Source organism: Cynoglossus semilaevis, chromosome 7 (assembly GCF_000523025.1).
Source record: "Cynoglossus semilaevis isolate Cse_v1.0 chromosome 7, Cse_v1.0, whole genome shotgun sequence".
Classification (NCBI taxonomy): Eukaryota; Metazoa; Chordata; class Actinopteri; order Pleuronectiformes; family Cynoglossidae; genus Cynoglossus; species Cynoglossus semilaevis.
The window spans coordinates 5899681-5911850 of NC_024313.1; the positions used below are offsets into that span (position 1 = coordinate 5899681).

The 12170-nt window shown below is 40.5% G+C and overlaps 2 protein-coding genes across 7 annotated transcripts in view; one reads left to right on the plus strand and one right to left on the minus strand.

The window, feature by feature from the left end:
- LOC103380905 (cysteine-rich venom protein TEL1) overlaps positions 1-12164 on the minus strand; it is a 28804-nt gene extending 16640 nt beyond the window's left edge. Inside the window, exons 1-9 of one of the 6 annotated variants that reach the window (XR_003050099.1) lie at positions 12011-12164; positions 11660-11901; positions 8594-8712; positions 8253-8293; positions 7446-7540; positions 7193-7373; positions 6543-6641; positions 6362-6463; positions 4527-4658 (exon numbers count right to left, since the gene is read on the minus strand). The gene's annotated coding sequence lies outside the window, so the exon portion shown is untranslated. Of the gene's footprint in view, positions 1-795; positions 924-3691; positions 3830-4523; positions 4659-6356; positions 6659-7192; positions 7374-7445; positions 7541-8252; positions 8294-8593; positions 8713-11659; positions 11902-12010 lie in introns of those variants that run through there. The other 5 variants (XR_003050097.1, XR_003050098.1, XM_025056866.1 and 2 more) reach the window with 5 other exon arrangements.
- Positions 140-7453, plus strand: LOC103380925 (macoilin-1). Its single transcript, XM_008313069.3, has 11 exons — positions 140-741; positions 2808-2949; positions 3042-3168; positions 3289-3412; positions 3712-3905; positions 4017-4494; positions 4581-4739; positions 5078-5248; positions 5652-5778; positions 6447-6621; positions 7195-7453. The coding sequence occupies exons 1-11, from the start codon at positions 665-667 to the stop codon at positions 7383-7385; spliced, it is 1965 nt and encodes a 654-aa protein (XP_008311291.1). The 5' UTR covers positions 140-664; the 3' UTR covers positions 7386-7453.
- Positions 12165-12170: the final 6 nt, after the last annotated feature.

Consider the following 12170-nt stretch of genomic DNA (forward strand, 5'->3'; position numbering starts at 1 on the left):
TATTCGATTACTTTATTTTGTTAAAACTGTTCCTAATATGTTATAATGTTGTTTTTTAGCAGGTAAAGAACATCAGGTTTTGTTTTATTGCCTGTGCAGTTACTGTTGTAGGAACTTCGTACCAAAAGCAAAATGACACGTGATTAACTCTATTCGATGACTTTATTCTGTTAAAACAGTTCCTAATATGTTATGTTGGTTTTTAGCAGGTAAAGAACATAAGTTTTGTTTTATTGCCTGTACAGTTACTGTTGTAGTAACTTCGTACCAAAACCCTCCGACGCGTTCTGTTTGTCTAACGAACTTCATTAAAGGTGTAAAAACTACGTCAGAGTCCAGGTAATCAATGTTATTGTTGTCGTGTTGTTGTTGTTGTTCGGCGCAGTGTGTGTACAGCGTGTACTCCTGCTCCCCTCCTGCGTCGAACACTTGCATGTACAGACCCCAATACGCATGCGCACAGCCGCTCGCCTATATTTGTTCCGTGACATCATCATCATTCTCAGCATCAGCACCACATCAACTGAACAACGTCTTCTTCTTCTTCTTCTTCTTCTTCTTCTTCTTCCATGAGAACACCTCCGTGTCTGCTGAACTTGTTTATTTACTGGAGCTGTCCGATTGTGTGTGAACAACAACAACAACAGCGTCGGCGACACGGAAGATGAAGAAGCGCTATGTGGAGGCGAACAGGCTGAGGAAAATGAAGAAGCTGCGGTTGACGGAGAAGCTGTCTGAGAGGTGAGGGAGGCTCTGGGCTTTTGTTGTGCTTCTTTGTGTGTGTGGAAATGTCACCTGTCGTCTGCCTCCTCCTTCTGCTCCGTCTCCGTCTCCTCCTCCATCCTTCCATCCTTCCATCCATCCCAGCATCGCCGCATCCCAGTCTGCCTCCTCGCTGTTTCTGTCTGTCTCCATCATCGTCATCACCATCCCCATCGGCAGCAGCGGCGGCGGCGGCGGCGGCTCTTTGTTTGTCTGTCTGTGATGTTATTACACAGATGTACTCGGTCACTGAGAGAAAAGATCACGGTGTCTGTTTTCATTTTATCCGTTGCTCTTAAACGCAGCACGTCTTTGTTTGTTGTCCATTAATGTAGATATTTTTTTCTGTAGTCTTTAAAAACTGTCATCGTCTTAAAATAGAGAGATTTACCGCCACAGCGAAATTAAAATAATATAAGACAATGGTGTATTATTAAATAAAAGTGAATAAATAATGAGAAATAATAAATAAAAAATAACAACAATCATTATTTTATTTATATTAATGTTTTATTCGTAGTTTGATAACCGTATGATTTAAAGTGATAATTTTAAATTCTGCTTTGTGTTATTTAAAAATAAAATCTGGTAGAATTGATAATTTTTTTCTCAATGTGTCTTAATCTGTTACTAAATAATATATATTAATAATAACTTATACTATTATAATATTTCACAGATATTGAATTGTGCAAATTTAATCTTACAACTCTGAGCAAAGAGTCAGACTCCAAACATCAAATAAACATTCAATTATTATTCAGCTCCTATTTATTAAAACTATTTCCCCTGTAGTAGTTTTCTTCGTGAAAATCTAATAAATATGTTCTCAACTATTTTACATTATTAAGTTCTGTAAATAAAATTCAGGAATCATTTGAGGAACATAAGAAGAGGCTGTCGTTTTATTTCGTTTTTTTTTTTTTCTGTTTCTTCCCCTACAATAACTACGATAAACCATGTTATCACAAACACCACAACTGAACTGTGAATTTAATATTATTAAATATTATTTTTAAATATGATTACATTTAATATTTTACAGTAAATTTGGAGGCATGTTGGAATTGTTACGACATCGTGTCGTTTCTTTTGTCTCCTACACCACTGTTAAAGACGCAATTTTTCAAATGTTTGGGGGAATAAATGTTACACATCCGGGTAATTCATCTGTGATCCAGCTGTGCTGAAATGAACTCTTTTTTTTTATTAGTTACAGTATTTAAACCGCAGCGTTTTCTCTGAGTAGTATTTAAGGCAGATTTGAGGTTTTTGCTGGGATGCTGCTCTGGTCCCTCCCTCCCTCCTCCTCTCTGTCCTCCAGATGAAATATTGTCATGGTTACCAAACAAAGAAGGGCTGATGTGATGGCAGCAGCCTATGGACGAGTGGAACAAAGGAGGGAGGCAGTGCTCCTGTTCTGCTCGTGCTCTCTTCATTAAAAAGCAAACGAGGAACAGTCATTGTTTGCTGGGCCTCCACTTAGGGTTAAAAGGAGGAACTGCACTTTTAACACGCAGCTGTTCAATTACAGCCTTTACAGTTTGGAGGAGATCCGGAGACTTCCATTAGCCCCTGTGTCTGTGTTTAATGCTTTGTCTTCATTTGGTGAATCTGACACGTCTTTATTTACTAAAATCAGAGGTTTGGCCCAAAACAGGAAATACTTTTTTTTAACCTTGATGAACTGACGATGTAGAATGTTATGGTTGTCTGGCGTAAGGCTAGATTTGGGCTAATAATTAGCTTACTTAAGGCCTGGTGATATTTTGTGACGTTTATTCATTTTCCTAACATTTTGCCTGACTCTGGTTCTATTATCAGTTACATTTATTGCACCATTGAAGCTGTTTTCTACACCAGCTGAGTTAGATTTTGTCTAGTTTGTAACAAATACAGATTAAAAACTGTTTTAGTTCATTTTAGGTAACTCCTTGTTTTACATTTTTCTGGGGAATTTAACAGTAAAGCTGTGCATTTGTGATTTGTAATTGTCAACTAAAGCTTTAATGTATTGTTTTTTTGTTTTTCGTCTGTATTTCCAGTGCATACACCTTCCTAAAGTTTATGTTGATGTGGACCCTGGTGCTGCTGGCAGACTTCATCCTGGAATTCAGACTCGAGTATCTGTGGCCATGCTGGCTTTTCTTTGGCAGTGTATACACTACTTTCCATTGCCACGGCCTGGTGAGTGCCCCCTGGTGGCTGATGTGACCCCTGCCCCCCACCCAGGATGATAATATAATGTAAACTGAAATCAGTGTTTTCTGTTTTTGCAGGTCATCTGTGTGGTTTTTGTCTGTGCTGCCTTCACTCTTGACATCTTCTGTTTGATTTTCGTGCCTCTGCACTGGCTGTTCTTTGTGGCAAGCACCTATGTGGTATTCAATTACATATGGCACACAGGTGAGTATGTGGATTTAAATGACGTGACATGCCCATGTGAAACCAAAGCTAATTTATCAAAACAAACATCTCAGAGAATAAACTTCTGAACTGACTGTGTTGTGTTTTCTGTGGTTTCAGAGAAAGGCATCTGTATCTCCACCGTGTCTCTGTGGATACTGCTGGTGTACACAGAGGCTTCGCTTCGACTCAAAGACCTCAAAACATCACATGCCAACCTGTCTCATCTTTTTGCTGCACACTGGTACGGACAGTTGATGAAAACAGGAACAGCCGCTTTAAATAAGTTTGAATTTGTCAGTTTGAAATACAGCCTGATAATCAATAGGGTTCTCAATTTTAAACAAACAAACAAAAAAATCAGTGCATCTCCAGTGTGAGTTGGAGATTTAACTCAGATTAAACAATGAAATTAAAAAGTATATGTGATGTGAGAGAGGAAATGTTGAGCAAAGAATTTCTGAAATCTTTTTCTAAACATCCACTCAGACTTCAGCTCCACTGTCACAGAGTTCACACTCACCCCACTGTTTTCTTCTTCAGTATTGGGTATCCTGTTGTGTATCTGGGCTTCGACGCCACCTGCTACTTCACCAACATCTTTAAGCTGCGTGTACAGAAGTCCGTGCAGAGTGAGAATGACTTCCACATGCACCTCCTGCAGCACTCGCTGCCTCCAGGCCTGCAGCTTTTCCCCAAGACCGGCACCGACGACACGTCAAGCAGCAGCAACAGCAGTGAGTCTGTGTTTTCCAACATTTCAAAAAATTAAAGTACCATCTTTGGTCATCATCTCAAATGTGGAATTCATTTCGACGTGGTTCTCTAAATAGTGTTGAATTTCACAGGCTCAAGATTGAAGCTGAAGCCTGAGTCCAGTCAGTACCAGTGCCAGAACGGAGCTGTTCTGGCCCACGAGGAGGCTCACATGTTGGACTGCCTCCAGATCCGCAGCGAGGAGAGAACACCAGAAAAGGGAACGCCTGAGATGAAGAGCACTGAGACCAGCCGGCGTCCATTGGCATCATCTTCTAGACAAAGTGCCAGTGAGTCCAGAGAAGTTCTCCAAAGCAGTGGAGGAGCGCCAGAGTCTCCTGCCGTCCAGGAACATCTACCTCAAGAGGAGCAGGGAGGCAAATCCTCACGGGCAACTAAAAGCTCTTCACCAAAAGCCTGCAGCGGAGGCACACACACTCCTACAGCACCTGTGGTGAAGACGGAGAAGAAGCAGCAGAGATCCAGCTCCAAAACAATCAGCCCCCACCGGGATGTGACGGAGAGGAGCACGACAGCCGCTCAGAACTACCACACTGAGCAGATGAACAAGTAAGGCACAAAAAAAACTGTCTGAAAATGACAGAGGATACAGGTGTGACGACTGCCGAGTTAACGGCTTGTTTTCTGGAGCGCAGGCTGGAGCAGGAGCTGAAGAAGCTGAAGGCCGAGGTGCAGAGCAGCAGACAGGGCGAGCAGGAGCTGAGGAGTCACATCTGCAACATCACCAACAGTGAGAGGAGCCTGAGACCCGAGGTGTCCCTGCTGAGACAGTCAAACATGCTGCTGCAGAGCAAGTGAGTGATGGTCTGAGGGCCTCCAGCCTGGGAGCTGGGACCTTTACAGAGACCTGTGAGCCCCAGTGGGGCATTTGTGACCCGAGGTGTTTCAACAACAAATCCCCACAAATTTGAGAGAATTCCATGGACCCAATGAAACTTCATTTAACTACTTCATTTACTAATTCTTCCATGGACCCAATGAAACTTCATTTACTAATTTTGTGCAGACTTAAGTTGTAAAACACCTTAGAATTGGCCTAAAACAAGATTATAATAATGATTAACAAAGACATTTTAATCACCTCAAACAGACAGCTCACTTCTTATCATTTATTCTTTTTTTTCCCCTTCAGAATCCTGTGTTTGACTAAAAACAAACAGCGGGACAAGCAGACCAGCATGATGCTGGAGAAGAAGGCCAGAGCAGAGACAGAGGCCAGACTCTCTGCTGAGAAACATCTGGCCGAACTACAGGCCCAGAAACTGGAGGAGGCAGCGAACGCAGCACGGAGTCTGACAAACAGGTGACTTACACTCTGACACTGTGTAAATCACGCTGTTGTTGGCTGCTGAGTGGAAGTCAATTCTGCCGTAGTGACCGACGCAGTGTATGAAATACACGTCATTTATAAAAACACAGAAAGACCTCGTAAATAAACAACACACAGTTACACATTTGAATAAATCCTTTTTGACTTTTCTAGTCTGTGTTGAATATCCCGCTAACCATTAGCCACCCGAGCTAAGTTTTCATTCATTCAGGCATGTTTAGCTAACACAATGTTTTTCCTATGAACTCAGCCAACTGTTGATCTTTGGGCTTGTTGTGTCTCCTTCATGTCAGGGGACGTGTTTGTTGTTGGCTACAGATTGTGTGTGAACCCCCTCCCCTGAAAACTGTCATCTTCTCCCCGTCTCCTACCCCAGGCAGGAACACTGTGAAACCCAAATGTTAAGGAAAAGAGTAAAAGATCTAGAGACAGAGTACAAACAACTTCAGCTGGAGTTTCAAGTGAAAGAGAACCGAGTGATAGATCTAGAGAGTGATGTTGAGGTATCTCTTCTACTCTACTTCAGAATGAACCTGTGACGTTGAGTGTTTGTGACTTTCTATTGGTCGGCGCCCTGGCTGTTTTCTCACTCTGTTGCGGTTTTGTATTTTGATTTCTCTTTGTGTTTGTTTGGTTTGTGGTATTTCATGGCAGGATTATGATTTTGGGCCTGCAGTCCACTGTGTCATCACATCAGGTTTTAATTTTGTCTGACATCAGGTGTGTGTTGACGTCGTTGTGCTGTGTACTTTTAGTGGTGTACTGTCCATGAAGCATGCAGATGGAGACGTCAGATCTTTAACCAGAATCATCATTGGTTATTTCTTTTTTCTTTTTTTTTCTTTAACCAGAATCATCATTGGTTATTTATATTTTCTTTTTTTTTTTCTCTCTCAAAATCCAAATCATTCTTCAGGATAAATGGATGTAGAAAAGATTTTTTACATGAAGTGCATTGGTTTCCTCGGTAAAATAAAAAAAATAATACAAATTTTTACCCCATTGTACAACACAAACATGAAAACTTGACTGAATTATGAATTAAAAAAAAAAAACATCCGTAGGAAACCAAAGCACTGACCTCACCCAGGCGGGGTCACCACAGCCGGTGAGACCACGTTCTCCAGGGTTTCCTCCTGCTCTCACTGTTGATGTGTTCTTTCGGACGCAGGCTTTGGGGAAGTACCGCTGCGTGGAGAAAGAGACGGACATGCTGCTGTCCACGCTGTCGGCCATGCAGGAGAACGCTCAACATCTGGAGTACAACCTGAGCGCCGAGACCCGCATCAAACTGGACCTGTTCTCTGCTCTGGGAGACGCCCGCAGGCAGCTGGAGATCGCTCATGGTCAACATCTACATTTTTTCCTTGTCAGACATACAAACATGGAGACAACACACACACACACGTACACACATATATGGATACATATGTAAATGCTCGCGCGTGCACAGAAAAACAACGAAAAAAGAAGAATTTGTAGGATAAAGGCCTCCGCTTGTATTTAGGTACAGCAGCACTACCCTGTGGCTTTAAAAGGAATTGCGCGTTGAGCGTCTTTAATTTCCAACACGTTTCATTTGTGTTCAACATTCAATCTACCAATATCCTTTCAATTAATAACTCTCAGTAGTTAACTCTTGTTATAATGTGCCAGTACCTCCAATTTATAAATATTACGAATTACAGCATAATTTAAAGTGATTTTTTAAATCACATTTTCACAGACTTGGACATTTTGTACAAAGTGTACAAAGCTGAATATTCAACAAATAATTTAATTCTGGAATGAAATTAAGTGACAGCACAAGTGAGATCAGTTTCATTTATGTATTTTAAATTACATTCTTTTGTGTTTCTATTTTAAAGATGTGATACATTTGTGCAGTGAAGAATAAAATATTTTTTTCTGACTCACAGATAAAAAGCTGAAGCAGGACCGTGAGATCAGAGAGATGAAGCAGAAGATCGCAGAGGTGATGGCGGTCAGTCCGGGGGTCTCCTACGTGACCCCTCGACCTCAGGTGCCTCAGTATCTGAACAAGTTACTCAGCTCTGAGCGTTACATGCTGAATCCACGAGCACTGATGTACCAGTGTCTGAAGAAATGAGGATTTTTATTATTATTTTTTAAATCACAGAGCTAAGTGACAAATGACAAACTTGTCTACCGCCAGCCATGTCCAGCTGAAGAACAAGCCTCTAGGGGGCGCCTTTAGCCACACCGATGGTGCTAAGTTGAGTTTCAGACGTCTGATATCTGCAGCTTTAGATGTAAAAAGAAACACAGAGCTGACTGATCAACTCCAGATGCAACAACAGAGAAAAGCACAACATCAACAGGTTCAGACAATGGAGCGTTGATGAAAAGAAAACCTGGTGCTGGGATCGGGATTTTTTTTTATTCATAGCCGGGACAAAAGAGTAAATGAAACGTTCCCTAACAGCCATAAATGTTTTGTTCTAACAGAGCTGGATCTATCCACCCGACTCTGACGTGATTACACACCAGAAAAGAGGAGTTCTGTTTTATTTTGATCTATTCCTTGTTATTTAAAGGTGACCTGTTCCCTCCAGATTCAGTTGTTCACAGACCGTGTCTAAAACCTACGATCAACAGTTTTCTTTTAACAAAACTTTGCTGATTTTCTGTGAAACTCCTAAAATGTCAAAATAACTGGTAAATTATTAGGATGTATTTGTTACGTTGTTATATTTTTATAAGTTAATAATCACATTATAATTTTATAATTCAAACAAAATAATTTAATTGTAATTATTAATTCAAACAATTAAATCCTTATTTATTTACTCCTGGTTCTTTGAAGACCCCGCGCCCCCTCAAAGACCCGTAGTCATCACTGACCACAGGACACGCTGATCCGCTGCTGCCTCCATTACTGAGCTCTAATGTTTGTTTGTTTTTAATTAATATTTGAACGTTTTTGTTTAAATTCATAGAGAATAACTGGACGTACCAGCGGTGGATCAGCAGCTCCTGTGTCTCCAGGAGCTTCCTCTGTGGAGTAAACGTCAGAATCACATGGAGATCAGATTAGACTTGTTGGTGGTGGTTATGTTACGTCATCCTCACACATCCACAAGTGAACTACAGTTTAAAATAATAAACTTCTTCCGTACAGCCATAAATCCAACAGCTACACAGTGAAGTCACTGAATTATTTCTGTCTGTATTGAATTAACGCTCAGAATATTCTGGGTTCTTCATGGAGATAATACGATGCTTTCCAAGTGTTGTTTTACCTTGACATGTTTCCACAGCTGGCTGCATGGTGGAAGGGTGGTTAGAAACTCCTACCTGACAGGAATTAGGTCAGCTGTTTGAGCCCCCGTTTGTAACGGATGGTCTTTCTGTACGGAGTTTGAATGTTCGCATCATGGTCGACTTCCAGAAGAACTGGATTAAATGTGTTTGACCTGAGGTTTACAGACAGAAGACACATTTATTTGAAACACAATCATCTTTTAACTTAATTTCCTTTAGGTATTAATCAGACCATAAACTATTATCATCATGAAATGAGGAAAAACATCTGCAGGTGCCTGTACATAAGAACAAGGTGTGAAACACAGTGATTCCAGACAAAAATCACAGTTTGACTGAGTTACATTTTTAAATGTTTTTTTTTGTTTTTTCTTTTTCAAATGCAACCTTTCAGAGTTGCAGCATTTCTATGGGAGAAATGCTGAAGTATTTTCTGTGTATCAGATACAGTACTGTCAAGGGGACGCAGTACAAGCTCAGTGAAAGTATTTTATTTTATTTTTTTCTTCTAAACACTGACGGCTTCGTCTCGGTGTCTGGCAGCTCTCTGTGGACAGTGTGGACAGTGTGGACACACTGGTGGGCCAATATTTGACTTTGTCCACTTTATAGTGGTTTGTGAATAACAAAGGTTCATGAATTTAATTACTGTGCCTCTATACATTACTTTCAAGCTGGGAAGTAAAACCAACAGTTTGTTTTTACATGTGAAGGAGTAATGTGTTTGAATTGAAGTGCTATGTACTGTTTTTGTAGTTTCTTTTTTTGTCTTAACTCTGTACAGAATTGAAAACATTCATAAAGAGGATGTGGACTTTTTTTGGTAGCTTTTTATTTAGAGTGTGTTTCTAAATGGCATTTTCTATGGAGAAAAAAAAACAACCTTATTTTCTAGTCTGGCCTGTAATTTTTATTATACTGCTGTAATTTTGTACGGCACCCGTGTTTTTTGTCGGCATGAACCGTGTTTTACTCTACCGTTACTGGAGCACACATTGTGACTGAAGTATGTACATGCGTATACTTGTACAAGGGCTACTACACTTTCTTATCGAATTTGAACAGATAATTGCCACAGTGATGCTGTGAGTGACACCAGGGGGAGGTTTTTGTATAAATAACTTAAAAAAACTGAATTCTCTCACGTGTTTGTGTTTCTAAACGTCCCTGAAACATTTTGGAATCAAAAGAAAATGTCAGCCCACTGACCTCTCTTCTTTGGACATTGAGAAAAGGTGGGACATTTTGCCCATGGGGAAAATTGTTAAAAAGCAAATTGGAAAATACTAGCATTTAGAGATCCAAATCAATCAAGTGATGAAAAGTTTCCAAATAATGACAACGTAGCTTATATATATTCTTTAGAATTAGATTAAAAAAAAAAAGATATTGACACCCAAAATGTATCATGATAAAGAATTTCTAAGATACCTTTTTCATCCTATTAGAGTAATGAAAAATATGTAAACAATTTAAAAAGTTTAACAAAATAAACAACCCAATATTTGTGGTCAGACTGAGGTGAAATGCAGTTTTTCTGACTAACTGAAGTTTCAAAAAAAGAAGGAAATTAAATGACGCAAACAAATCTTGACAGGTGGGTTTAAAGTAACTGCAGTCATAACTAGTACCAACATGTCTTCGTATATCATGTCCAGTTACTACCAATGGTCCATTCCACCACAGGGGGAGCTGTGGAAAAAGTTTGGAAACCACCAAGTTACTTCCTCACTGACTTATGAATCCACCAGTTTGTAGACTGGCATAAAAAAATACCCAGAAACAACAGCTGTGATTGTGCAGTCCACACCAAGTGACACCGACCAATGACGTTTAATGCTGATAGATTTTTTTTTTATTTCAGGAGGTGAAAAAGGAGCTAAATGTGTAGCAGAAAGAGCACAGTGTCCAGCATACAGTGTACAGGATGGTTACAAGCACGCCAGCTAGTGCCCACACTTGTATCCACACCAGTATCTACAGAAAAAACAAAACCCTATTGATCAAACATCACAATCACAGCATTGAAGAGGCGGGACTGACATCACCGCCGTCACAACTCAAAATCAACCTCAGTCCTTCTGTCAGTGAACAAGAACAAGAACAACGGGACTTCAAAGTCTACGTTAGTGCAAGAGAGGTCGTCACACTGGTAACAGAAAACACAGGTTTGAGCCTTAAACTGTTTTTCTAAATGTTATCCAAGCACATGTTGTGGCTTCACTGTTTTACTCTGAACTTGAACGAAGCTAAAAGTGAAAGTCAGCGGAGAAAAGTAAAGTCTCTCTGCTTGATAAAGTCTCCTGGATCTGTCTCCATCAATTATTTAAACTGAGTAAAAAAAAACAGTGTGTGAAGCATGCATTCTTTCCTTAAAAAAACAAAAAGCGATCAATGCACAAATGCTCTTCACGTTTTACTTCAGCCGCTAAAACGTCTCAGTACAGATGTAAACGCACTTCTCCAGGGTCAGATGCCCAAATCCAGAGAGCCAGTAACAAAAAATTTTTTTTTTTACGGAAAGAAACGGAAAGCCTAAATCTATACGACGTTTGTGCTGAAAGTGAAAAAAAAAACAAAACAAATAAATAGTTTGTTGTTTACTAAACGCCTCTGTTGCTCTTCAGCCTGATGTGATGCAGCTGCAAAGTCTTTACGACGACACTGAAATACGTAGAAACCAATGCAAATCTGGCTTCGCATTTGTTGCGTTAACCTGAACTTAAACTAAGACCAGACGTAACTGTACGACACCATTAAAGTCACACCGTGCGTGTCAGGACCAGGAGGTTTTGTTTCATTCAGACAAAACTCAAAGACATTTAACATTATGTGAAAGTTTAAAATACACTTTGAACAATGACTTAGAGGAAAATACTGCAGTAATCCCAGTTGAACTTTCTCATCTCTTCAACATTCTGACTCCAGCTTCATGAGGCAAAGAAAGAAGCCCAAAAAGTGAAAACATTAATATAGTTGCTAATAGGATTTCCTCTTTTAAAAAGAGGAGCAGATTGCTGTACTGGGTGGGAGGAACAAAAAAAAACAAAAAAAACATACAAAGCCAAAAACCACTTAGTGGCAATTTTCTTTTCCCACCAAAAGATACGAGGACAGGCTGCAGGATCTGCAATCAGACCAAGGCTACCTCCAATCTCCTCGCCAAAGCTTTCCTGCGATGGTGAAATGAAGCGAAAAGCTAGTCCGGCTGGAGAGGGTGAGGAGGGCTGGGAGGAATTCCTCTGCTACGAGGAGACGGTGACAGGGTTCAGAGAGCCGTTCCTACTGTAGAATTTAGAGAAGGCCTCCTCTAGAACCGACGCGAGTCGCGGCTGATCACCCTGAAATGGACGACAAGCGTTGGGTCAGAGATGATGCATGCTGGGTATTGAGCGTCCACGGTTAGAACGACAGCAGAAGTGTGAAGGTCATGTGACCGTCTTCACCTACCTCGCTGATAAATCCCAGCTGAACCAGTTCCACGGCTAACTCCTGCACGTTCTCATCTGGACGAGACAGTCACAGCGTTAACGTCAGCGTTAGTACTAATTCAAGTGCTCAAAATACAGCTTACAGGTAATCTAATGGTGAGAATAAGGTGTTTCCCTAC